Consider the following 27,899-nt stretch of genomic DNA (forward strand, 5'->3'; position numbering starts at 1 on the left):
GCGCGGCTCCGCTCGGCTCGGCTGGACTCGGCTCCGCTCGGCTCCATTCGGCTCCGCTCGGCTCCACTCCGCTCGGCTCCGCCCGCCCCCTCGGCCGCCCCCGGGCGGTGGCGGGGCGGTGCCGGCGCTGAGGGCAGATCCGGCGGAAGGCGGCGGCGGCGGGCCGGTGCGGCGGCGTGGGTCTTCCCGTAGGGATGGTGCAGGACCCGCGGGGGCGGCTTGTGGCGGAGCTGCTGCTGCGGGCGGGGCCGGCCCACAGCATCCTCTGCCTCTGCTCCCGCGCCTTCGTCGAGTGAGTAGCGGCCTCGCCGGCCCTGCGTGTCCGCGTACCCCGTGGCCCGGGGAGGTTTCCGCTGGGGGCGGAGGGGGGGCTCGGGGAAGGGCCGCGCTTGCTATAGGTTGTGCTGACCAAGCGATACTGGCGATGGCGGGGCAGGACGCGAGGGAAAGCCCACCCAACCGTACGCCGGTTCCCGCGGGGGGGGCCTTACCGGAGCGGGCCCGGCCCGGCGGGCAGCCGCGGCCCCGCCGGTCGGGGCCCCCTCACCTCCCGGTGTCCGCTCTCTCCCCGTCCGCTCTTGCTGCCCCGGGCCTCCCCGAGCCGGAGAGGGGGAGGGGGTTTGCCAGGGAGGGCGAGGGGGGGGCGATGTTACTGAGGGGCGGTCTGTCGCAGGAGATGGGTGATTTGGGATAGCGGAACTTTTGGTCCCTTCCTCTGCGGATGGGAGATGCCGTGGCCGTTACCGGAGATTTTTTGGTGTTAAAGTACGCTCGGTGTTTAGCTGAGGCACTTGGCGGAGATGCGGTGCCCTCAGCGTTGGGTGGGGGCTGAAATATTTGCAGTTTGGGACTGCAGGCACTAAATTCCACCCACTTCAGCAGAACGTTTTGTGGGCCAAAAATTTGATTCCCGGGTATTCTGTGTAGCAGCAACGTTTGCTGAACATCTCCCACGTGGGCTTTTTGCATCAGGCTTTAAAATGCTGCCTTTTTCATATTTTTCTTAGCTTCATGAATCTTAGTTCAGAATCACAGAGCAGCCCAGGTGGGAAGAGACCTCAAAAGATCATCTGGGCTAACATTTAATGGGAAAGGAAGCTCAGATGAGGTTTTCTCGCACCCTGTCTGATTGCATCCCTCCAGTGATGGGGACTCTGCCACATCCCTGGGGAGGTCATTCCACGGAAGGATTGTTTTTACTGTAAAAAAAAAAAAAAATATATATATCTTTTAATAATGACCTTCTGCATCAATGTCACTCTTCATTTTTACAGAGATCGAAGATTATATAAACTGGGATTAAAAGGATTTTATGTCAAAGATGACAATGACAGTACAGGTAAGGTAATAAAACGTACTGTGCAAAATGATGTGCAGTTAAAATGAGTTATGTGTGTTTACTTAAGGTACAGTAGGACTGTATAACTGCTAACCCATAGTTTCGTTCTTATTTCTGGCTTTTCTGTACTTTTGTTATGGGGATGGATGTGAACAATAACTTAGCACTAGCATAACTTTCAAGTTACTATAATCTTGATGTGGAAGTCTGTGTCAAACCAGGTGCGATGCTTATTCCTGTTTGCACAGATTCAGCAGCTCACGTAGTCTCTGCTTGGTGCACAGAGCAGATTATCTCACAAGTGCCTGACCTGCTCTGAAATCATAATTTCAACTTCCCTAGCTCAAAATTAATTATGTAACAGAGGGTCTGCAAATCCTAGATGTTTGCCTAGGAGTAATACTGTCCTGCTGCCACTACCCCAGTCTAGGACATTGGCTGTCACTGATTCATCTGCTGGGCTAGAAGCAGAGAAGAAGCAGTACCCCTGATGGGGAAAATTATGATTTGCATGTACATTAGGAATCATATGAGGAGGACTGGAGGAGTAAGCCTCTTCCTGCTTGCTTGTATTTTAGGGATAATCATGGTGTATGCCCTGGCAGATTCAACACCAGTCCCTTGCTCTGTCCTCCCGAATTCCTCACGCATGCCTATCTGAACATAATTCCTATGGTATCTTATTTTTCCATTGCTGTCTTCCTAGCCACAGCGTCATATAATGGTTTGATTTGAAAGGAGGGAGTCTGAACAGAAAAGAATGTCCGTAGAAGCTGAGAGTGAATAGCACAGGTTAGATGGAGGCAATGTGAGTGAAGTGAAGAAGGAGAAAATAAACCATGGTTTTGTGCATATATGACTGAATTGTGGGAGAGTTACCAGTTAAAAACAGAAGAGTCTTGTGCTGTGTGATAATTTGGCAGTAAATATATCCTGACAAAACTGCAAAACTTAAGTGTTTTTTTTTTAATCAAATGTGTTAAGAGATGTTGTATTTCTTAAGTTTCATCAATATAGAGTTCCTACTTTTTGAGTGGTATATGTCATTTTTTATATATATATATGATGTTGCTTAAAAATTTGATAGATGTGTATTTCAAGCAGTGTTTCAATAGTTGATTGTTATTTCTGAGATAATTATGTTCTGTAGTTCACATGTATTATTGTTGTAAAAGCGTATTATCTTTCTTAGTGTGTTTTTTGAAAGATTTTTTTTGAAACCAGCAGTTTTTTGTATTTTAAGCTTGCTCTGATACATGCCAAAAGAACTCCTGTAAAGCATTTTCTTTTCCTAATACTGTTTTTTCAGTTGTTCGTTGGGCGTTACTGTAGTTTGCTCTGCAAGTTATTGATGTGAATGTTTGTGGTGGGTTGACGCCAAGCACCCACACCCTCTACCCCAGTTTTTATTGTCAAGCATCACATTACACAGTATTCACTATCCCTTCAGCCACTTTGGGTCAGCAGTCCCAGCTGTGTTCCCTCTGTCTCTTGCCCACCGCAGCCCACTTGCTCGGAGGGGGCAGAGTGGGGAAAAGAGAACATTACGATGCTGTGCAAGCACCGCTCAGCGATAGCCAAAACCTCCATGTTATCCACATTGTTTTAGTCACAGATCCAAAACATCGTGCTGTCTGGGCTGCTATGAGGAAAGGTAACTCCATTCCAGCCAGACCCAGTGCAGTGTTTTGGCTGTTGAAGTTAGATTTTGATTCCTACTGATAGTTATGCAGAAATTAAATACTTATGATGAAAATTTTAAGTGGGAAAGGAAGCTTAAGGGGTAGTTCTGCTAATTTTTGTGGGCCGTGCTGTTGCACTGAGGTATTGGAACCAGCTCATATTCACTTAATATAATTTGTTAATAGGGGAGGAACAAGCATCTGAAGAGGAGAACCGTTGTCCCAATGCTACATTAAAGGTGAATATTAATCATGCTCTTGACCTGGAAGAAGTTGAACTAGACTCAGAGGCCGAGCTCATGAAGAGTATGGGATTGCCTCTTCAGTTTGGTGGGCAGTCAGCCCACAGGGATATTGTGGTAAATATTTATTTGCTGTATTTGTTTGTTTACTTTGTGTTTCCAGACATAGGTGCATGTCTGCTCCTCGGTTGTTTTTGAGACTGCAGTTCATGGAAATGTATCCGAGCGGGCTTTAAGCTGCCTGCCTCGCATACTTGTAACAACATGCAGCACCGTGATCTGTGCCATTTGTAAAATGCACCTGCCAGTTTGACTAAACAAGGTCAGGCTGTGCTTTATGCTTCCATATCTGTACTGCTGTTGTTACTAGAGAGATTTAGTTTAAAACAGTCATGGTAATGTTGATGCTCTTCTTCAGAACAACTAGTACACTCAAACCTGAGCACCCGTATTCACACTGTCTGCTTTAACCATTTAGCTTTAGATACTAATATGAAAAGCTAGTTCCTTAGATCCCCTTGCAGTGATAAAGCCGGGCTGTTCCAAAGGGCAGGAGGGAGGCTTGGTTGCTCCACTTCCTGTAGGTAGTGGTTGAGCTTTACGTAAAGACCGAAGTTGTGCACAGATGAGAAAAAGACAGAGGGATATCCACTTTGTCCATTCTGTAGAATACAGACCTCCCTGGCAGTGAGAGATTGCTTTTGTGCAGAGCACTCTGGTTCTGACCTGATTAATTTGTAAATAAATAGGAGAAGCCTGTACATGATTTTAGTTGATGGCATGTAAATAGACTTACAGGCGTCCAGCTTCAAGGCTAAGGTATATGCATGATTTCTGTTGCTATGTAGTAATACTGCAAATGAGTTTAATGAGAAAATAATGTCTGTTTTTACTAGATTACTACTAAGCATTGTGCTTTGCACTGCATTTATTCACGTGACATTAAGAGGGATGTGGATGAAAGATTAATGCCAGATCACTGAACCTAACTTCTCTGTAGTCTACCTTATGCATTTATCAATGCAACAAATCTAGGGCTGTAGCTGATGAACCCTCGGAGTAATGTATGTACGTTTGTGGTCTTTTGCCCACGTGTGTTGTCATCCCTCATCACCACCGCCTTTTTACCTGCCAAACTTAATTGGGCAGTTTATGAAAAAAATGGGCAGATTTATTTGATAGAACAACTTATTTTTCTTGGATGTTTTTATGTTGTTATACATCTGTAAGCACAGGAAGTCCCACTAAAACAAGTGAAGTTGTATTTGATGAAACCAACAAGTTACCTTAGTGTTTCCTTTTGATAACAGGTTTCTGTCTTCTGTTCCACTAGACAACTGTAGGAGTCTGAGTTTGTTGTAACAAGTGAAATGGTTGTGTTGCACAAATGAAAGGCCCACCTGTTTGGAGAGGAGGCTGTTTCCTTGTGTTTGTCAGCCAACTTGGAGATCTTCAGATGGGAAGAATATTACACCCCTCTTTTGGGTCAATGTCTTCAGGCATGCAGAAATTCAGCTGCAGGATTTACAGAGCTTATGAGTATAAAGCAATGTCTTTTTGTTTAAAGCACTCAAAGATAGGCAAGGATTTAACAATCTGTTAGGCTCAGCACTACCCTACTAAGACACCTCAACACTGTTTGCTGGCCAGGCAGATACCAGGCGACTGAGCCTCCATGGCCCCTCGAAACAGGTCCTTGATGTTACGGAGATAGTGTTTTACTGTTGAGCTCAGCCCAGTGACCCCTCAATTCCTGACCAACCTCCCTTTAGGACTTGATGATGTTTCATGTTGATGTCTTTCCTTCTGAATCCTTGAGCTACTAATGGCTTCCCTCTCAGCAGCCCCACTTCGGTCTGTAATTCTGCCTTTTTGTGTGTGTGTCTTTCTATAGACTTTCTCACAGCTTCCTCAGAAACCTCAGCCAAGGTTATGCAGCGGAGCCCTATCAGACCCATAAACCCTACAACCTTTTGTGGGGAGAAAGCTAACGGCAGGGTTGCAGTAAGAGGGAGGGTTACAACAGAAACAGAAACGTGCTTGGAGAGAGGACAAAAGACTGCATATACACTGTGGACTTCTAAGTCTGTTTTTCCATTATATTCAGGCAACAGAAAATTATAGAAAAAGGAGTAACATGAAGATTATGAAAAAGAAAAAGAAGAAGAAAAAAGAGTTACAGAAAAAACATGAGGATAAAATGGGACAGGAATGCCAGGATCAAGCGTGTGATGGTCGTATCCAGTCCATTCCTGGTGAGCTGGCCCTAGCTACAGAGCAATGTGAGAAGAGCAGCAAACCTCAGGATGTAAGTGAAGGGAACTGTGAAAGTTCAGAAAGTCTTGCAAGTAAGGCTTTACCCAGTGAACTTAAAGAAAAATGGGAGAAGTACTGGAGCGAGTATGGAGAGGGCCTTCTTTGGCAAAGTTGGCTGGAGAAGCATCAGGAGGTCTCATCGTCTGAGACCACCACAGCTTCTGAGCCTTGGAATAGTCCGGACACCATGGAGGAGTGGGAGCAGCATTACAGTGAACTGTACTGGTATTACTGGGAGCAGTTTCAGTACTGGACAAGTCAAGGATGGACTATTGAGAGCTCACACGGTGATGTCGTGGAAGCTAATGGGGTTACCCAGGAGACACGTTTTTCAGAAAAAATGGACTTGGTTAACCCAGGGGCTGAACGCAGTGAAGCGCTGAGCTTGGAGCTGTCTCCCTCTATCACCAGAAGCGAAGAAACACTCCCTTCAAGCGCTGAACCCCACAGTGACATAATCTCTGGGATTTGTAATTTAAATCTGAATTTGGAGGAAGTGGAGCAGAGCAGTGCCGCTCTAACAGTAGCCCACCAAGGTCCTCAAGAGCGTAGTTCATCTGACAGTGAAAGCCGGAAGGAGCCCTGTGATGGAGCAAACAGGAAAAGGAGTGCATCTTGTGAAAATAAAAGCGTTAACCAGTCAGGTAATACAAGATCGGCTAAAATTGATTCTTCTAGAATTTCTCTAGGTGGTCATATATAAGAAACAAGGGCATGTCTGTCTTATGCTGTTTTCATGTTCTTTGTAAATGTTTAAAGGTACTACAGAAGGTGGTGAGAGAGCATTGTTAGTGTGTATTTATTTATGTTAGTATTGATATTGCAGCTGTGTCATTCAGCTGATGTCTCTTATCACTGATTGTCTAAAATGAATGAAAACTCAGGTTTGATGTTCTCATGAATCTGACAAATTTTAAGATCATCTTTTTGAGGGGGGGAAAAAAAGTTCTGCAGTTCTGGGGTTGGTGTTTTGTTTTTTTTTTTTCCTTCTGTCTAAAAATGACATACATGAAAATAAACTCTTGTTTTGTTGTAGTGGACCAGATGTCTTCCAGAGGTCCTTTCCAGCATTAAGTTATCAATTAGTCAGTGAGCTGCAGTCATCCTTACAACCCCAAATTCATACGTTCACAGCTAGTGCTAACAAGTAAAGTGCCAGGTAACGTAGTAGTATGGTAGAAGACAGTGGCTTTTCCTTATGTTACTGGAAGAGCTTCTGTGAGGGAGGTAGAAGACTGGGCTGGAGACGTTTTTGTCAGCTAGTTCAGCGTGCAGAGAAAGGAGAGACATCTCGGTTGCCTGCCAGTTCTTCCTGACAGCGTTCGCTGTAAGCAGCAGCCTAACGTCTTTCCTGGTTGTTCTGTGGTTTCTCCCGCTCAGAAGGAGGGATGAAGCATGTGAGTCAAGTGTCAGCAGCCTGGGGCTTCAGTTTGGTCAGAAACCTCTTGAGTCTGCTGCTAGTGACTTCCTAAGGAAGGAAGAAGCAGGTGTGGTCCCATCTTGATCCTACAGCATAGTTGGAATGGGAGAGGTGAAAGGAAAATCTCCTTTCCAACAAGAAATGAGAGGAGTGTTGGAATCCTCTCTTGTTAAATGTATGTGAATATCTTTGCATAGCTAATGAAATAGAAACAAAATCTACGCACAAGGAAGAAAGTGTTTTGAATTTGTGCCTTGTAGGCATTTTATTTTTCTTGGAGAGCTGAGATAATTTGAAGTTGGTCCTACTTAAGATTATTAGCTCTGCAGCGTAACTAATACTGGAAGCCTGCATTGGTATGTTGTCCCTCAAACAAAGACAGGTAAAGCTGTGCATGTTTGGCACTTGAGCCTTATTTGTCAGATTCAGGACAACCCGCAGACATACTTTGGGGACAGGAAAAATAAGGAATTTATTTATGCAGAAGGAAAATGTGATCTCATCTATCTTTTTTAGGTTCACAGGGGTCATGTAGCTCGAATTCAAATGACAAAGAACAGTTGCTGCTTCGTGACCAAGATGAAGATGAGGATGAAGAGCCCCCTGAATACAGACATGCCAAAATCAAGAGAAGGCAAGTCATGAAAATTAGATGAGCTTTTTTCTCAAGAAGCCCGGGTCCAGAAGCCTCCTGATTTATAGAAACTGTTTGTTTGCTTGAGATTGTGAGTTAAAACTTCAGTACAAAACCAGTCTTCCATCACTGCTTATCACTTTACCTGGCAACAAGCGGGGAGATATTTCTTCTCTTCTGCTGCTTTATGAAAACAATATATGGCCTTAATGATTGTGCAAGGTGACAGTACTATTCTTGTGCCAGTGAAGTATACAAGATTGTTAAATCGGATAGGACAACTTGCTTATGTAGGTCTAATTAGTGTAGATAATACAAGAACTATAGTAAATAATTTGTGTTGTTTAACTGAATTGTATGCTGCCAGTAAACTGCTCAGTGCTCTGGCAATCATAAAATAGGTAATCTCTGCCTTGTCACAATCTTTTTCTTTCTTCTCTAAAAATTTATAGCCTCAAAGATGGCAAGATAGGTCTCCCTCTCTAATAAATTTACAAGGTCAAAGGTGAAGGGATGGATGGAATTACTCTCTGCTAATCATGTAGCTTTGGTTTTGTTCTAATATTTTGCAGTTGCCATAGCATTAATAATAGATAATAATATAGATAACATAATAGGTGATGAAGGTAATTTGGAAATAGAGTGAACAAACACTGTCTTCATCAGTTCCATGTAGGTCTTGATAGTAAACATTTTAAGAGGTCATTTGTAACAGTTGGAATATTATAACCCTGATAGAAGGATATACATCCCTAGAATTGGGTAAAAAAAAAAAAAAAAGGAAAAAGTATGTGCTTATGCACGTATGGTTTATCTGTAAAAATTGTGTTTTTTACAGTAAGTAACTTTGTCATCTGCATTTTTTCCTAGCCATGAACTGGATGTGGATGAGAACCCAGTAGAAGATCCTGAGGAGACCTGCTCTGTTTTGGGTTTCAAGTGTGGCACAGGACAAAAGTAAATGCTTATGAGGAGCTTGGGATTTATTCATAAGTCACCTCTCTTGTTATTATTCAAATAAACCATTTGTTTCCATTCCTATGCCGTTAAAATTTTGAAGATGATTCCCAAAGTTAGTCTCTGCTTCTAATAAAATTTTCATCCTTTGGCTAGAGAGAGAGATGCAAAGTTTCAGACACTAATTAAAGAAGAAGAAAAGTGCTTTGAAACAGAAGCTTAACTCATAAGGTAGTTGCAGTTGTGTAAGTGTTAAATGGCTGGTCAGCTACTTAAATTAGAGCTCAGAGGTGCTGACAATGAATGGTCCTCTCAGTTTGGAGTCCTGTGAGCTTAGATCATAATTATTAGCTGTTTCATATTGGAATGATGCTTCTTTATGCTAATAAAATATTGCTCTACTGATAAAGTGTTGCCAGGGTATTGACCACTGAAATTTCATAGGGCACAGGTGGACTGTAGCTTAGGTTTAGTGCTTCTGCAAGGTGCAAGTTGTTTAGTGTATGTATATATATATATATATGTTTCAAAGAGGAGTATGTTTTGTAGTTGACAATCTCTATTCTATTTTATAAAAATTATTAAAGTGAATTGCCCAGATTCAGATTTCCCTTTTTTTTTTTTCGTTATTGCATTTGCCAGGAGACCAAAGTAGCTGGTTTTGGTGGCTGTAAAGAATCTTCAAAAGACATTTCATTCTATTAATCAAGATATTTTTTCATTGCTATTCTTCAGGCTGGTCTGGGAAATTGCTTCCACCTAACGTTATACACCTATGAGAAAAAAAAATAATCTAAAACCAATTCGGGTAAACATTTTCAAATAAAAATATTTAAAAGTTTTCATGAGGGTGCATTGTTTTGCAGCTACATCCAGTGACGTATATTTTAAGAGTGGAGCAAATGTCTCAAAGAAATAATTTAGTCTAAATAATTTTCTGTAGACATCAGCATTCATATAAAGGCCTCCAGATTAGAAATTAACCAAGTCCTTTTTTTAATTTTTTTTTTGTTTTTAAATTTCAGGTATGGTGGAATTCCAGATTTCACCCACCGAAGTGTGCAGTACTTGGAGAAAAAGGCAAAACTCACGTCCCGATTCTTAGATATGCGTAAACCAAGGAAGAGCAAAACCACACACATCTTCTTTACAGAGGAATCTGAAACATCTTGCAAAAAAAGTAAAACTTTGAAAAAGGTAGGTTTAATTGTTAGTGTTGCTGTAATTCATAGATTTATCTGCTCCCTTAGCTGTTGTTGAATTACAAAATGAAAATATTAATTGTCCAGAGTAGGTGGCATTTTTTGAGTGTCAGTCCACTGCTTGTTATTCTTTTTTCTTTCTTTTTCTTTTTTTAATTTCCATGCTTAGGTGAAGAGTAGTTAGTTTAGGGTGGATATGGAAGGACCTTGGTGGACTCTTGGCAATCTATCAAGAGGAATGCAAGCTTAATGGCGAAGTTATGTGAAAGGCATTCTTAACATCTGGGTGCATCGTTCTTTTAGAGGTGTGTGTAGGTTTCTGTAGTTACTAAAAGTGTCTCTGATTTTAAAAGGCATGTGAGGGCATTTGTTTTAGTGCTGGCACTTCAGCAGTTAGAGAAAAATGTTTGTATAGGTTAGTGTATTTCATGTAACTGGTGTTCTTAGTAATGTGTATCAATGCTTTTGCTTACACCTCTACCTGCATTTATTTTCACCTATAACTTTATGCGTTTTTTTTTTAACTCAGAAATTAAAAATTAGTAGAAAAACTTGGTCACTCTTTTTCTTAGTTGAGTCTCTTTAAAATCTGTTACCTCAGATTTTCAATGTTAATTTGCCTCCTGGGATGCTTGGCCTTAACACCAAGTGCAAAACACTCTTTTCTGGTGGTGACAGCACATACTGCATTGAACTCCAGTCCCATTGCTATATAATTTTTTATCAAAGGCTTGATCACCTGAGGCCAGTGTAGTTCAAGAGCAATTTTAGTTATGTGAAGAAAAAAAAAATTCATAAATTTCCTCAGACTTTGAGGAACCCTTTCGGCAGAACCCTTTAGCACATGCACCATTTGGTACATCTTAGAGCTGATGCAGCTAATGTATGAAGTTAATTTTACCTGTTTATCCAAACCTGGAAGGCAGAATTCTCTGCCTGATTGCTTCTTTGAATGCGGATCAGAGACAAGATAGTTAATTAAAAAGTAGTAGTCCTCGTCCATCCGACTATGTTTCAGATATTACTTGAGAATGTAACTGTATTTATCAGTTGATTTTTGTGGATTTCCTCTTTTGCAGGCAGTTGGTATCTAGTTCACAACGACAACTTGTTTTCGAAATGTTGTAAAAAGGGAGCAGAATTAAGGACTTGTGTATCCTGAATTTTTTGACTGTGCCTATTCTATTTTTTTCAAAATACATGTGGTTGAGAGTGTATGCATGGCAGGTGCTTTTGAACTCTAATGCTTTTAAACTAGCCTTAGAGTTCAAAAGTAAGCTGGTTAACAGTCTAATCGTCCATGTGATTTGACAATCTCAGGTGGAGAAGTTCTTAAAGCGGGTTAATAAGCCTGGGGAGGAAGCCACATCCCAGACAACCTGCCCTCAGCGTAAAGCGGAAGCATCATCCTCGAGCAGCGACTCGGAGGATCAGGAAGGTGTTACTGCCACACAAACTGTGACACTGAATGCTGAAAACCAAGAGCCACCATCCTCCAGCGTGGTCTTCACAGAACCTGGAGGGAGTAACCTTGAGGAGGAAGCACAGGATGCAGCAGCAAGTGGCTCCAATGGCCAGGCTGCCAGCAAGCAGGAGCATGGCTGTGGGCGGCAGCTAGTCCCCTTGGATATTCCCGATTATCTCCGAGCAGAGACAGAGGATGTCAGTGAAGGTACATCAGTTTCCCACAAACTGGAAATTAATTGGCAGTGGACTTAACGCTGCAATTTGGGAAGGCAGTATTGTGTGGAATTTACTTATTCTCTTTATCCAGAGAGACTCGTTAGGTCCAAGGGGTAATAAGGCAAATTGAGAGCTGTGCTAGCAGCAGTAGGTTATTCCTGGAGCGCCAGAATCCCAGATCTTGTTTCTAACATTGGCAGTATTTCTTTATAGATAAACAGTCATTGTTGATCCTAGATGTGATCTAACGGGTCTCAAATTCATACCCTTTTTCCCCTGTAAGGATGAGGGTGATTAACTTCAAGTAGATGCACAGACCATCACGTTTGGGGTTCTCAGATGCACAGTGCTGAGCTTTGGGGAGCATGTGTTGTTGAAATTATTTTCTAGGGAAAAAAATAATTATATTAGGAACTTTTCTATTTAACACTCTAAACAAAGGAAAATGGGATTATTCAGGTTTCTACATATAGTTTAATTCTTCCTGCAGTAATTCAGTTATGTTAGATTTCTACTGTAAAACTCCTGTCCAGATTGATTCTTGTTCCTTATGTAAATAAGGGCATTAAATTGGTCTCTGATCCACTTGTTTGCTTACTATGTAGAGTTCATTACCATCAGTTGAAGATGATGGCTAGCCTTTTAAGGCTCTTAAATAATGGGTGAAGTGTTACGATTTTTAGGACTGTGACTGTTTACCTGTCAGGTAACACTATACCCTGGAAATATAGGATGCTCTTTTTTAACTTAAACCACTAATTTGCATAATCTGGCAAACAGTAATTAAGGACATTTAGCAGTGTTGTTAAAACATGAACAGTTTGTCTTAACTCTCTTATGTCTTAACTGTCACCTACCTACCAATTACATTGCTAGCCTGCAAGAACAGTGATTGTTAACTTTTGCAGTGTCTTCCAGCTGTAGATGAAAAAATTACCACAAAGAAGAAGGAGAAAAAAAGGAGGAGAAGGAATAAAATTGCGCTGGGAGCTATACCTGCTGAGATTGCTGCTGATCCGGAGCTGGCCAAGTACTGGGCACAACGCTACCGGCTGTTCTCGCGGTTTGATGAGGGAATTAAACTAGACAGAGGTGTGTTTAGTGCAGAGTGCACTGAATTGGTGGTGTAAGATGTATCCAAACCTGTGGCCCTTCTCGCAGTTTATTACTGATTTCCTTATAAGAGGAGCATTACTGAGCATGCGTTAGCACCTCTGGATAAATTCCATCCCCCAGCGTGCAGGCGAACAGAAGTCTTGGACTTCAGTAGACCTTCTGGCATGGGACACCCTTGTTTGCATTAATCCTAGTGTTTGCTGAAGATCATATTGTACCCAAATTATGCTTGGTCAGGACTTTTTCAGAAGCTTGATTTCTGTATTTTCTAAAATAATTTTGTGAGACTTCCAAAAATGCTGATGGATTTAGTTTTGTTCTGACTTTCAGCAGTCACTTTCAAAGTTTGGGGTTTTTTTTTTCCATGTTTGCAGGAAAACCGCTTCCAGACCATAAATTTATAGGTAAAGGAGGAATTAGGATTACTGCGTTTTTGTGTCTTGGGTTTGTAAGCCTTTCACTTCTAATGCTCTCCCACATAAACATGTAGATTATTTGGCAGACCAGACATTGCTGTAAAGAAAACAACAAGTCAGATAAGAGAAAATATATTTCTGGTTCTGTTTGTTACAGAGCATAATTCTGGTGTATAAAGTTTTTCATGGCTGTCTCAGTGGGCTCGTCCTTGATAAGCTGGAGTCCTCAGCACGAAGTTCAACAAAGCATTTACCGAGATTCAGGCCTATCTATTTGCTTCAGCGAGACTTTGTTTGCTTAGCAGATTGCCAGACTGACCAGAGTTTATCATCTTCAAAGCCTCCATTTCCTGGTTGAATGCGCTAAGCCAAAATTGTTGAGATTAATGCTAAACCTTCAGTTGTTGGGGAGGTTGGTTGGCTGTTTTTAATTCAGGTGACCTTGAAATAAGAGGCGAAAATACACTTCTTCCCTTTCCTTTGCAGAGGGTTGGTTTTCTGTTACTCCTGAGAAAATAGCTGAGCATATTGCCGTCCGCGTTAGCCAGTCATTCAACTGCGATATCATAGTGGATGCATTCTGTGGGGTTGGAGGAAACGCTATTCAGTTTGCACTGACCTCAAAAAGAGGTAAGCAGGTGTTGTATATATTGTATTGTATTATTTTGTTTCTCCCTAAAAATTTGGGTATACACTCTTGTTGCGTGAAAAGGGGCCAAGCGGTTTTGGCAGAAGATAAACCCCCTTGCGTTCTAACACTCCTTACCGAGGTGGGAGGCTAGGTGCAGCTAGGTTTAAATTCTGAGTGATGCCCAATTCAGCACTATTAGTCCAATCGCTTTTAATATGTATTGAACTATTACGATTTGGATACAGTAATAGTGGACTGCACCTTCAGTCTAGTTGTGCTCCTGAACTAGCACGGCCACTCTCGAGTCTTTGGTCGCGTTCAGTGAGAAAGCGAAACGACCAGCTACTTCAACAGAGCAGTTTATTTAAACAACAGATATACAGGTTCTTTAGGATTGCCGGTGATAAATACACTGTCTACAAAGCACGTGCAAATAAAGATATTGTTAAGTATACAAAATGCGTGACAAAATTATAAACGATACAGCCTGGCTATAAATGTAGGGTAAAGATTCTCTAGAGAAATTTCTAAGTCCCCGAGAAAGCGCTCGGTGTAATCGAAGTCTTACCCAAAGGCGTCCCTATGGGGGGGAAGAAAGGCTCAGCCCGTCGACTGATCCCGGAAATCAGCAATGGAATTCTTCGCGATGGTGTCTTCCCTGGCATCCCCTCTCTCTTGGGCTATTTTTATACTATTTTTTTTATTTTCAAAGTGGAGTTTGAGTGACTTTAGTCATATGTACTTTTATTATGATTAATGTACTCAAGGAGGAGTGTTTGCACCTCGGGGGCGGATTGTCTCTGGGATGGAGGTGTGTTTTGGTACATTGTAGTGAGCAAAGTTCGCACAAAGGACAGCATTTCATCAACATTTGACGAAATGTTGGCTCGGGTAGCGTGTAGGCCGCTTATCTGTTCTGTAGTACCATCTCGTCCCCATATCTGCTATTTGTCACAAGGGAAGGCCACGGAACAAGTGCGTTCCGTTCCATCCCTCATGTAGTTTCGCAAACAACCTAGTACAGGGAATCACAGATGTTGCATTCTTCGCGTGCCAGCTGCGGCTGTATTCTACCTCAGAAGCCTCTTGATTTTATGACTTTCCTTAATGTGTGAACAATGCTGTATTTTTGTATTCTTGGCCAATTTAGTAATTATTCCACAACTCTGTTTGCTGATTATTTTTTTTAATAATTTTTTCAGTGCTTCTAAAGCAACAAGCTTTTTTGCTTCATCAGACTCAAAATATGAGTTCTGTGTTTTTAAAAAGGACCTATAAAACTACTTTTCTATTTTCAGTCAGAGTTGGATTTGTGTTGTACTAGTCAGTTATTTTTATGTGGCATAGTAACTAGTCTGTCAGATAAACTGAAGATTGCTGGTAAAGGTTGAGTTTTGTTTGCAGCACTGACCTGCGGAGATGCCACAAAACTGATGCTTTTCCCAATTGTTACGCTAAGTCTGTGTACTCAAAAGCAGGTTATGTGTGAATAGTACTTAAAATGGGATCACCTGCAGGTGCAGCAGAACCAAATACAGAAAAGTGATGATAACTTAGTATTAGTCTAAGTTCCTGTTGCCAGCTAATGAAATTGCAGTGAAACATTGAGAGTGCTTTCCGTAAAGACATTGACTACCTCGTGTTCCTCTTCTCATCAATACCAGCTCATCTAATGGTTCTGAGTAATTTCTGAGCAAGACAAACGGCAGTTTCTACTGCATGAAGTTTGGTAGGCTATGATCCATTCTATAAATATTTTCTAAATTTCACTTAGCTTTTTGTATTTCCTGGACAAATTTTTATTTCTGTGATTATGTACTGCCCTTGTCTTATCTCTCTTGTCCTGCGTTGTTGGGTGGGTTTTTTAAACTCAATTTTCAGTACAATGTGATCAACCACAGATACATGTTTTATCTTTAAAATGGAGAAGAGTAAGTTTCTAATTGACATCATTTAAATTGTCAGGCTCCTGACAGCTAAGGTTTCCTCCTAAGGAGGACTTCCTCTCTTAGGTGGACAGCCTTACCTGTCCATTACTTGAGCTGAGATGGAGGATTGTTGCAGTAGTAGATGTATGACTGCCAAAAGCTAAAGCTCTCTAGCTTTGCAACACCAGCTGAGCCTTCCCAGTCTTGGCTGTGTGGCTTCCCTTGCTGGTTTGTCAATGCAGTGGTTCTGCTCTTGGTGAAACCTCTGCTTCTGCCACGCAGGGGCAGGTTCTTCCTCTCTGAGGAACCGTAGCTTCATGTCTACCATGACCTACAAAACTGAAGTAGTCACTCACCGCACAACAGTAGATTATAGATGTGACTTGTATCTGGTGGTTGCAGAAGAACACCTTCCTTCTGAAACAGCCTTTTGGTGGTCAGGTGGCATTCGCAGTTCACATCAACCTGTGCATTTGCTCTCTCTTTCATTTGCAGTGATCGCTATTGATATTGATCCCGAGAAGCTCAGTCTTGCACGGAACAATGCTGAGGTCTACGGTGTGGCGGATCAGATAGAATTCGTGTGCGGAGACTTCATGGTGCTGGCTGCCGACCTGCAAGCAGATGTTGTGTTCCTCAGCCCACCCTGGGGGGGCCCTGACTATGCCACTGCCGAAATCTTCGATATCCAAACCATGATTTGCCCAGACGGATATCCTTTCAAAGTTACCCATTGTTGCAATTTTCAGTCATTTACGAGTGGTTTTCTTTCTCTCTTCTCCTCCCTCTCTTGACATGGGCTTTGCATGTCCAATTGGCTGATTGTGGATGATATGACCAGCAGCTGAAGTCCCACATGTGCCACATTTGTTTAGTCCGCTTCCCCCCAGCCTCAGCTATATGACTTTGACCACCTAAAATTAAGTATTATTATAATTTTTTTAAAAAAAAGTCTTAAAGTTATTTTTAAAAGCAAAAAATTCCTTAGAGAACTGTAGTAGCTTCTTAACTTAAAGCATTAATTCAGCAGTTTTAAGTCCTTTATATTATTTTATTAAAATATCCTGAAGTAATCAAATAGCCATGTGGTGTGTATATATAGGTAATAATTAGTTACATGAGCTAGACTTTGTCATTAATTCCACTTTTTAATTGATTTATAAAAGGTATATCTTAGAATATCTTACTCAAACTACACTCAATCATAGCACCTGCTATGGGGTTTTTTCTACTTTCTAGGGCAATAATGGTAAAATAGAATTTCTGCATTTAGACAATACTAATTTCTGCATTTTAGAAGAGTATCTAACTCGTACACCCAGAAGACTAACTATAATTTAATTGCATAATAACTGAATTTGGGACATATTTTCAAAATTAATGAATATAAAGCAACTTCTCTTTCCCCATTCTTGTTTTTTCCTTTACTGGCTTCTACATTTGAAATCTTCAGGCTCTCCAAGAAGATCACGAACAATATTGTGTATTTTCTACCTCGGAACGCCGACATTGACCAGGTGTGTTACTCAATAAGGGCTTGGTAACTATAGAAAGCTCAGCTGGCTTAAAACAGAAGTATTATAAGCACAAACTTCAAACTTTTAAGTCTGTTCAGCTGAATATGGGAGGGGTCTTTTGTTTTAAGTTGGAACCTTATGTTAGGCGATTTCTGTGTTTGCAGTACTCTTGATATATTTAGAAATAGGAATAGTAGATTATTTCCATGATTTTGATACTGTTCCTTCATAAAGCAACAGATTGGAGGTTCTTAGAGAAGATCCAAAGCTAGTACATTTCTTGAGTGCCAGACAGATACATCATTACAAAAGAAAAAATATTTTAACCAACTGTCCCGTAAGTTGCTGAGTCCTAAACTTTCATGGCTTTCAGTTTATGAAGGAGTTGCAGGAAATCATTGTACAGCCTGCAATCACTACTATCACTGATTAGCAGAGCAGAGACAAATGTCGTGCCCCCAGAGGTGGTACTGATGCTGTCCACACAAGTGTGTGGTTCCGCATAGGCTGCTCACATTGCAGTGATTAGATGGTTAAATTTGTCGCTGACTTGATAAACACACCATTTGTTTCACTGGTGTGGGGGTTTTTTTTTGTGTTAGAGAATTTCGTTAGAATTTTTTAAAAGTAATTAGATGACTGTAACAATTCCCCTGAGTGTCTGGTTTAGTTTCCTCTGTGTATTTTCTATGTTAATTACGTCTTGTAGCTTTTTGCAAAGAAGAGAGCCGTCAGATGTTCTCCTCACCTGCAACATGCCACAGAACTTCCCAGGTTTATTTCCTGTTTTTCCAAAAGCTGTGTCTTACTTAGAGCAGGCAAAGTCTCAATCCACATGGTGGCTCGCAGAACTGTTGGTGGCAAACAGCTGGCTTGAGAAACAGGCTGAAATTCACATGGCCTGAGTATTAGCACACTATGAGCCTGTGCTATGCACAGCACCATTTATACAGCAGGTGATGATTCCGTTGCTTTTGGCATTTCAGGCCAGTGAAATGTCAAAGTGGCTTATGAATATGTGATCAGGGAGCTTAACTTTAGGCAGTTTCTCTGCTTATGAATATGTGATTAGGGACCTTAACTTTAGGAAGCGTTTCTCTAGTTTCAACTTCTAACCACTGCATTTTATCAAATGCTTCATTCCTATGATGAAAAATTACCTTACCAGGTTTCTGCTCTGCTCATGAGCACTTTTTACTGGATTTATAAATGGGAAAAGGCATCTGTGGTTCACTTATGTTCCCACAAAAGCATCTAAGAGTACTATCCGCAGGCCTGTGCCTGTTCCTGCAGTAAAGCTCAGCACCTCTGCGTGGTTGGGTGAGGTGTCTTGCCACCTCTACATCTTGCTCCAGTTGGCTCTGGATGTTTTTGATGTGCTCTTAAGTGACCCTTGATGTACCTCCATGGGTTTGCCTTTGCTTAAATGGCTGAGGGATAACTGCTGTTGCTCAAAAACATGGCTTTGTGGTCATGGCTGAGTTGTTAAAAGCACGTGGCTGTAGGCCTGGGTTCATTTCAGTCATCCAGGCTATGGGCCACTCTTAAGAAAAGAAGTCAGCTCTTCATGCCTTTCTCTAGAGATTGTGCCAGTATAAGGAAAAAAAAAAAAACAAACAACTAAAGGTTGATGATCTGAGAACGTGGATCTAGCCCAATGTGACCTTAGTGGGCACTCTAGCCCAAAGGAGACCGGTTATGGGTTTGGCTGCCATCACTCTTGACACTTAAAAATGAAGAAGATTCTGAATTTACTGCCACTACACTTCCATGGGTGTGAATCTCCAGAAAAACAGACTTATCATTGAAGTTCCTACATGGTTAGTGTAGACGGTTGTATTCTCAGTTTGCTCATGGTTTTGCCCACAGTTCTCATGTACCTTACTTTTCTCATGGACCAGATAGGGCAGCTTCTGCTGCAACAGCTGCCTTGACAAGGGCCTGTGGACACCAGTTCTAAGGTGTAGTGATGTAGCTTGGCTGATTAATGTAATCCATAAACTCTAGGGGCCTATAACAGCTTGATCATCTTAAATATTTTGTGCAGGAGGTTGATACCTGAAAACTGAGTAACTTGGATAAAGCAATATTTGCTGAACAGATTATCTGGTGCCTTAGATTTGAGCAGAAACTTAAAAACCTAAGTTTGATTTGTGATAACATTGCTCAGGCATGTAAGATTTGCGTCTTCTGTGTCCTCAGAAATTAACTCTGTGTGCTCATACACATGTAAGGCTTTCAGAGATCGCTTAGCTCCCCGGGGAGGTGGTCAAACACGCTGAACGTGTAAGGTGGCAGTTGTTAAAACTTAAGCACTCTGCCTCTTGTCTCTTGTTGACTGGCTTGAGTCTACAACTGAGGTGTGCTTGTGTGCTTTGTCAATTAAAATTGATTTAGAAGCTGACTTAAGTGCAATTGCAAACTTCCACGAAGATGTTTATACTGACTGTAAGCCAGCGTATCAGTGCAAGTTTGCTTGTCTAACAGTAGATCTCAAGCACAAATGGAAAAAAATGCCCAGCAGTTGAAGCAACGTTACGATAAAAAGTGTTTAACCTTTAGTTAAGGTGGTGCAAATTTAACAGAAAATCTGTGCTGCTTTTTACAGTTATAGACTTGACGTAGAATAGGGATCCTGCTGCTGGTGTGAAAGGGGGTGGTCGCTGACCTTGCCCTAGCTGCGTCAGAGGACTTGATGTTCATTGCCTTATTGGTAAACAAGACATCTAGCCATGTTCCATGGGATTTTATTGCAAAACCAGTGCTTATTATGTCTGCAGGCACAGCCTTTTCTGTGTAGAGTTCGTCTCAGAGAGAGAGAGAGTTGGGGTTCTTTGAATTCCCTTAGAAAAGTCACTAAGTGGAAGAGGAGAAACGAACTTCTGTACTTCTGCCTCGAGAGGGAGCAGCGAACCAGTGGAATATGGTTGGTGCATTTAGCAGAAATGTGAAACATCTCATTTAATTGCACCAAATCTCCTGGTTTACAAGCATGTACTTGTTACAAAATTTGTAATGCATACAGGTCCATAATTACGTCGAATCAATCTTTCAAAATACTATTTTTAGTTGAGGAATAATCAGGAATTATTGTATATATGTATGTGCACATAGTTTAAAAAAATACATTGTTTAATTAATAGTGCCTGTTAAGTAGTTCATGTGACACCCTTGTTGATACCCATCTCTTTGCAGCATCTTAACATCCAAGTCTTTTCTTTAAGGTTGTTTTTTTTTCACAACCTTTTGTGAAAGGGGGGATGGTGTGGATACTACCAGTCAGGAGTATATTAATACTGCTTCAGTTCTGGGGGGCTACACTGGTATTTGTCTGCCGGTGGTGTTTTTGAAAAGCAGTGAATGTACCACTTGGGGATGCAACAGTGGTGGCACTGGGAGGGTGCACTGCATGAGAGCAGCTCTGTGGTGGACATGGTGCGACACTTCACAGATGTGTGAGAGATCCGGTGGGAAGTGATAAATTCTGTGCACTAGCAAGGTGTTCATGGTCATATGCTCTTCTAGCTATATTATTTATGGTATTTTCCCATGCGATGCCTGCGGGTTGACTGGAACTATATAAACTGGGATCATAATGCAAATTGGCAGCCTCTCTCCACTTAAACTAGCTAGTGATTTATTTGTTACCAGCCAGTTGTAGTTCTGTCCATCATGAGCTGACCTTTTGGCAGTCTGCTTGGTCTTGTATAGTTTTGTAACACAGTCGGTCCCCACTAGGAAGATCTTACAGGCTGCATTTGTTCACTCAAGATGCTGTGTTTTTAAAAACTGAAGCAGGGTAGGAGGCAGGGAAAGGTTTACATTAGTCTTTACGCACTGTTGTTAATTCTTTTTTTTTTTTTTTTTACCAGTCATTTTTCAGACCTTTTCCTGTGTTTGTATTGAAAATCTTGTGTGCGTCTTTACTATTTGAAGGTTTGATGACTGCTGCAAAACCATAATCCCTGGGTTTGGAGTTTCTTGGGTTTTGGAGACAGGTGTTTGGTTTTTTTGCTGTGTGATAGATCTGCCTAATTTAGTGAAATTTCCCTGTTGTTGGAACTTTTGCTGTCCTAAATGTTGGTGTCTGAGACCTGGTTTTTATTCCAAATACTGCCAGAAGAGACAGATTACCTTTTGTTGATTGTTTAGTGTGTAGAGTGATTCCCTGAGCCCAGAATTAAGCAAAGTGCTCTTGACCCTGATAGTCATACAAAGAATACGCATCATGTAGGTACTGTACTTTTTTTCTTGCCTTTGTTGCCACCTCATCTTTGTCGCTCAGTTTGAGATAATCTAGAGTTAGATACCAAAGCCCTGTTCTATCTGCAAGTCTAGTGTTTGGGTGGGAAGATGTTCTTGAAAGTCCAGTTGTTACAAATGACTGGTCAATGAAGCGAGTGGAAAGATGGGTAAAACTAACTAATTTATTTTATTATTTTAATTCTACCTGGTGTCAGCCGGAGAAGAGAAAATCATACCAGAGACATCAGTTTAATTAAAGAATATATGCTAGCCTCTGTGATGTAAGATATCTGATGTGAGGCTGACTAGTAAAACTACCACTGGCCGCTTTGATTTAGCTGTCATTTTTAGACTGGAGACCTAGCCAAATGGGACCTGCCAAGCAACGTTGTGTTTATTTAGGAGTAAATACAACAGTGAGTAAAGCAGGGAGTGGGAGGCCGGGAGCTGAACTCAGATTGATTGTATTTTTAAGATGCTTGGGTATTAGGGGAGTTGGCAGGTAAAAGACTGTGGGTTGATGTGTTTTGCAGACTGATAATTTCTAGGTGAACGTAATTGTGTACACTTCAGCTGTGACTATCATGTTAATAACGGCAGCTTTTAAGCAGCCCACTTTAAACTCACATCTTTTCTCTCTCCTTGATAAAAGATAAAGTCAGAAGATACCCCCAGCATACACCAAGCCGGAGTGGCACTTCTGGACTTCAATATTTCTAAAGCTCTTAGCACTTAAATCCTGAATTGTAGTTTGCCCACCTCAATTTAAAAAAAAATAAAATAATGATATCTCCAGCCTGTCAAAAGGTGGCAGCACCAGTGTGGCAGTGGTGTAATTGACCTAAAGATGTGCATCTTGAAAAATGCTGCCTGAGTGCATTTTGTTTTATTATGTTCAGTGTAAAGAATACCATTGCCTTTTTTTTTTTCAAGTGCGTTGGGTTTTTATTTTCCCCTAGCCTTTAGGTTGGTTGAGAGGGGAGGGGTTTCTTCTTTTTACTAGCATTCTGTAAAATGAAATGAATCACAGTGTCCTTGTGTGACTGCCTATTAAGCCAAAAAGCTTATATTTCTCATACCACAGAAAAGGTATGAGAGAAATTTCCTTCCTTTCTTGGAGGAGGGAAAAAATGATGATAGAGCTTTTTATGCACGGTAACCTTTGCTGGTGGCTGGAACAGATAGGAAGTTGCTTTACTAAAGGATGATTTAAAAAAAAAAACAAAACTGCAAGGCCATCAGGAAAACCTTTGAGTTCAAAAATACACCTGAATAATATAAAAAAAGTTTGTACCTTAAGCAACTTGTGCTCCTGAAGTAATCTTCCATGTTCGTTTCCCTTTTCGTATTTCTTTTTCTGATGTCTCCTATTTTAAACTTGAGACCAAACCTGCTGGCTGCATTTTGAATGCTCTGTGTCCGTAGGTGTGGACTATTTCCATCAGCAGTCACTGAAAGGAAGGATGAAGTATCCAGGTGAGAGGGATGTAGGGAGGTGTCCACTGAAGCTGCATCCTTTGCCTCTGCCCCCCTGAGTTACATGGGTTTGGGCTAAAGAATAAGCCAGGATGAGGAGAATTGCCAGCAGGGAATTGTTGTGTTTGCACAGGAAAAGTAAACAAATTTTGGACTCGTCTGGTGTTTTAAAGAAACAAAGCCTTTCTGTACTCACCACTGTAGTTCACTTCAGAAACAGATGTGTGTCAGTATTTCTAAATATAGGTAAGCACCTTTGCTTTTTGTCAAAGCATCGTTCCTTAATCCTCTCCAGTTTTTAGAGGGCATCCCTCCGCCAAGCTGGCACCTTTCTGGAGCTTGGTGTGTGGCAGCTTTCCCTTGTTAAGCTGTCAGGGTTGACTGGGCCCTTCTGAGGAAAACTTGGCAACTCCTATGTAATTAAATTTGCAACCTCCAGCAATTTACAAATAAGCATCATTGCAGAGGATCTGCGTTTCCTCTGAATATGAGGGCGGGGTTGAGAGAGTACGCGGTGCTGGATCCGTCCCTGCCAAGCCCCTGTGCTCATTAGATTTTTGTCACCGTTGGGTTTATCAAATAGTTTTAGCAGTCATTTGAAATTAGTCTTCGTTATTCTGGATTTAACACTTAGAGACTAGACACAGCATATGTCACTTCTCGGGTGCCCTTTGGTGGATGCCACCCCTCAGCATTTGCCTGTGTTACCAACGAAACATTTTGCTTTATTGGTCTTCGAAGAGAAATATTTACTGAACGCTTGTGTTTAATATCAATGCATTAGTCATATGTGTATATGTTAGTGACACAAATTGTGCCCTGAAAGCGGGAGTATGTAACCTCGAGACAGTAATTTCAGTATTCTTATATTAAGTTGACTAATCCAGTTAATATTTTAGAATAGTTAAACAACATTAGCTATAAAGTGCAAAGCCTCTAACGCGTTTTGGAAGGGATGTTCCAGCTTTAGTTCGTAATAAATTAAAAGTACAAACTTAACGTCTTCCTAGAAAAAAGTATGGATTGCCCCACAATGGTAACTGCTTTTAGGATTTCAAGTAAGAAAAGATAAGTTGGGAAATTAACATTCCTGATCACTTGCCAATTTCAGATTCTTGTGCTATTTATAAGTCAGCCAGCTTCTGCTTTTTTACTTAAGTGGCAGGTTCCTTTTTGACAAGAAGGTGGAGATTTTTTTCCCATTACCATTAAATTGAAGGATGAAGAAACCACTCACGCTTTTGTTTTTGTCTGCAGAAATGAAAAAAAAATGGAAAGGGAGAGGGGGGAAAAAAAAAACCAAAACAGAAAAGTAAATGCTTGATTTAAATAAGTGTGGTAATTTTCTGGACAAGTCAATAAAAGTTCAAAGTATAATTTAGATTAATCTGTTATTTCCTTTTGAGAGCAGGCTGGTTTTTTACTTACAGTAAAATAGAGGAAGTTCAGCGTGTTTAAATATAAACCTGCGTTACAGAGTCAAGTCTCCAAGGAGTTTAGAAGTGTTAATAACGCAACCTGAACTTTAAGTTTCAGTTGCTAACGTCACGGACTTCTTGGTTCAAAGATCAGTTAAAATCTACTGCAGGCTTGTAGACCTTGATCACTTCGCCTGCCTGGGGAGTTCCCCTGCACAGGGAACTGTAGAAATAGTTTTCCTGCAGCCGGCAGGGAAAACGGCAGCATGGAGCAGAACTGGCTGTGGAGCAGGGACGCTACTACAGCACAGGTCCTCGGGGTCTGCGATGTGGGGAGAAAAGCAGTCAACACTGAATTTTGGTGGCGTTCTTTTCCTTCTGTCTGCGCGGTCTGTCCTGGTGAGAAACAGGCAGCCTTGTGCGGCTGTCGGTCCCTCAAAGGGGTCATGAGTAGGACCGGAGGAGGAGGAGGTATTGCATGCTCCAGTCCAAAATGCAAAGTCTGCTGTGAAACGTTGTCTGTTTGTAATTGTTGAGCATTAAAGGTGTGCACCGGGCTCGGGCAACAGAGCATGAACGGTGAAATTCTCACTCCAGTGATCGTAAACACAAGAGCTGGGACCAGCGCTGCCCGACGGGCTCTCCCTGCCTGCAGTTCCTCAGCTGCCCGCAGCCTTGCCCTCAGCACTGCCTGGCACTCCGGTGCACACAACAGCTTGCAACAGCAACAACAAAAAAAAATGGGGTTTGTGAGGTCCTCTGCCTGTTTGGGGTTTTGGGGTTGTTTTGTTTGGGTTGTTCTCCCCCCCGCCTCCTTCAGTGCAATCTTTATGCTTCCTAATTCCAGGATTTGGTTTTACTCTTCTGCCAAAATGTTGGATTTTTGACGCCTTCAAAGCACAGTTTACAGCTTGCTTTTTGCCCCAACTGGGGGGTGTCTCAAATGCCCTCAAAGTAGCCTGCAAACCAGAGTCTAGCATCCCTTGCCTCAGCATGGCATGTGAAACGATGAGTATTTATCTTTAGTTCTGAAGTCCTCTTATTTTCATGGCTTGGCGTGAGGGGGATTTTTCAGTCACAAGAAAGCCACAAGCCACTTCTGTGAGTAAGAGGAGACATGGAAAGAGGAGCAGAGGCATTAGGTGCCAAGGAGCATTGTCACCAGTCACAGAGCAAAGATGTGGCTTATGTGGTATTTCACGGGAATAAAAAGTTCGGGGGTTTGCCTCTTTTCCTGTGCATTGATTGATTTGTTGTTTGCTCTTTGTTTTTCAGGTGGCTTCCTTAGCAGGGCCGGGAGGGAAAGTTGAAATAGAACAAAATTTTCTCAACAACAAACTGAAGACGATAACAGCTTATTTTGGTGATCTAATAAGGCATGACACCTCTTGAACTCAGTGTGGGTTCTTCTAAACCCAGCCTCCCTGACTACTGCTTTGCTTAAGCTTTTGTACAGCTGGCTGGTCAAAAATGACTTCAAGCCATTTTCCGCTTTTAATTTCTGTTTACAGAAATTTGTTCTGTTTATTGCTCCTGTCAATAAATGTTTTATAATAATTTTCACAAAATTGTAAACGTAGAGGAGCTGTGAAGATAGGAAAAGAGACCTTTATAAAATGCAGTCTTGCGAGGTTCAAGTCCAATCAGTTGAAGGGAAGTTCAGGATTTTTTTTGCAACTCTCGCATGTGCTACTTCTGCACTTGCTCTGGTTTGGAGCATTCACAGGGTCAAAAAGAATAGCCTGAACACCGCTGTGTGTCAAGAACTGCTCCCAGTGCTTGAGAAACAAAAGCATCTGAACATCAGGTGGAACTGGACGGTCAGCTGCACCACCAGAGGTTAACCCAGTTTCACCTCTCTGTCTCCCTGAGAAACCCTTTCAGCTTTTCTTTGTAGGACAAAGGTCCACGTACTTCTTATCAGTGAGTGTTCCGGCTTGTTCCAGCACAGGGAGAGAAGCGGGACATGTTTGTGGCTGGCAGCAGAGCTTTACCCTCTGGCTTTATTTATTTAATTTTATTTTTTTTCCTCCTTGCCAGCCCTCTTCATTACAAAGATATTTTGAAGGAACCTTCGGACAGGAGGCTTGTCTCAGTAACCAGAGGGGCATGTGTGTCCCCCTCTTTTTGAGGCCTTTTGGATCCTGGCCCCGGGCTTCAGGGAGGGCAGAGGCAGCCTGGATCTCTCTGGTGAGGGCTCTGTGCTCCCACTTGGGCTTTGGGGGGCAAGAGTGGCTTTTAGGCACTTCTCCAAGCAGGAGAGGAGGCAGGTGAGATGCGTCTAGGGCATGGATATGGAGCTCTCACTGGCATGCACTTACAGTAAGTACCCAAGACCAATTTTGAACATGTTTTTGAGGTAAGAGTGTAGGTGTATAGTTCCTAAGATAATAAATTAGTGCTGCTTCTCCTTTGCTTGGAGTGCAGCAGGATGCTGAATGCGGCAGAGACTACGCACTAAACCATGCATTACTGCTGAAAAACAAAACTCTCTAGAATAACTGTGTAGAATAACCAAATAAGAGGATTATTTTTTTTTTTCCCCTGTAAGGAATGAATTCCAACTCTTCAAATCGGTTGGACTGAAGCGTTTGTGTGTGTACGGGATGTTAAAAAACACATGTACAACCCGTCTCAGTGCAAGTTTGCGCAGTAAAATAGCACTTGGGACATCATTGGTTTTTTTTTCTAACTTTACTGTCCATCCAGTACCAGACAAGTGCTAAACTGTTAATGACCCTTACATCCATGCTTCATGTAAGGTATTTTAGATAATTTGACTGATTTGTATCACTGCATTTTGCCACTGTACTGTGGCAAGGAAGAAGTGCTGTAATCATGCCAGACTCTGTCAGTATTTAAAGGGAATAGTAAAGGAAAGAAATAATCTGCGCTTCAGTATTCCTTAGAAGTTTGCTACTTGGAGGCAGGGGAGGTTGGCGAGGGTGCTAGTATTACAGGAGGTCCAAACCTGCTGCGGCAGTGGCGCATGAATCTAATGATGCTGTTAAATATTCACTACAAGCTACAAAAAGAAAAAAATCCAAGGAAGAGTCATAAGGACAAATGAGGAATAAATTACTTTCTACTGTGTATGTCACAGTACTCTGTACACTAAAATTTGACTATATTGGGCTCATTACTGCTTGCAGGAACACTGTGTCGTCCTCTTTGGTCCTCTTTTCCTCCCTAAAGTTAAGAGGACTAGCTGTAGAAGCATTTTGAGATCTTGCTGATGTGGCTTCTGTGAAAGGAACTTCTATGGGGGAAATAACAGTGAATTCACTTCTATCTTCAGGAGAGTAGTCAGGTTTTGTTCAGTGCCAAATATGTAAAATGTGGAAGCTGAAATATGACATAAAAGGTCCAACATTTACTGTTGTAATGTTTACTTCCAATATCATGCACTTACTGGTGAGACGGAACGATTTCTCAAACGTCTCTGCTGAGCTTTGCAAGCACATGAAGCACCAAAAGTAGAAGAATATCCTTGCTCATGGCTGTTTCTCTCTGTAACAAAGTACAAAAGCTCTTTTTTTTTTTCCAATTATTTTTTTTTAAAGTACAACTTGAAGTAATACACTCTGCTCAGTTTCGATAAGTGTTTGCCCTCAGCTTCCCACTCACATGAAACAGGTGAAGTTCCTCAGGGCTGTGAATCAGTCCATCTGTTAAGC

At 41.7% G+C, this 27,899-nt stretch overlaps 1 protein-coding gene across 1 annotated transcript; it reads left to right on the forward strand.

Moving 5' to 3' along the window:
- The first annotated feature begins 106 nt into the window (after window positions 1–106).
- TGS1 (trimethylguanosine synthase 1) lies at window positions 107–27,316 on the forward strand. Its single transcript, XM_074577048.1, has 13 exons — window positions 107–292; window positions 1,275–1,339; window positions 3,208–3,380; window positions 5,371–6,223; window positions 7,516–7,633; window positions 8,504–8,590; window positions 9,616–9,787; window positions 11,113–11,464; window positions 12,394–12,567; window positions 13,494–13,637; window positions 16,062–16,278; window positions 17,005–17,083; window positions 25,498–27,316. Exons 1-13 carry the CDS (start codon window positions 195–197, stop codon window positions 25,612–25,614), a joined length of 2,649 nt encoding a protein of 882 aa, XP_074433149.1. The 5' UTR covers window positions 107–194; the 3' UTR covers window positions 25,615–27,316.
- The last annotated feature ends 583 nt before the right edge of the window (window positions 27,317–27,899 follow it).

The sequence above is a fragment of the Larus michahellis genome, chromosome 2 (assembly GCF_964199755.1).
Source record: "Larus michahellis chromosome 2, bLarMic1.1, whole genome shotgun sequence".
In the NCBI taxonomy this organism is placed as follows: Eukaryota; Metazoa; Chordata; class Aves; order Charadriiformes; family Laridae; genus Larus; species Larus michahellis.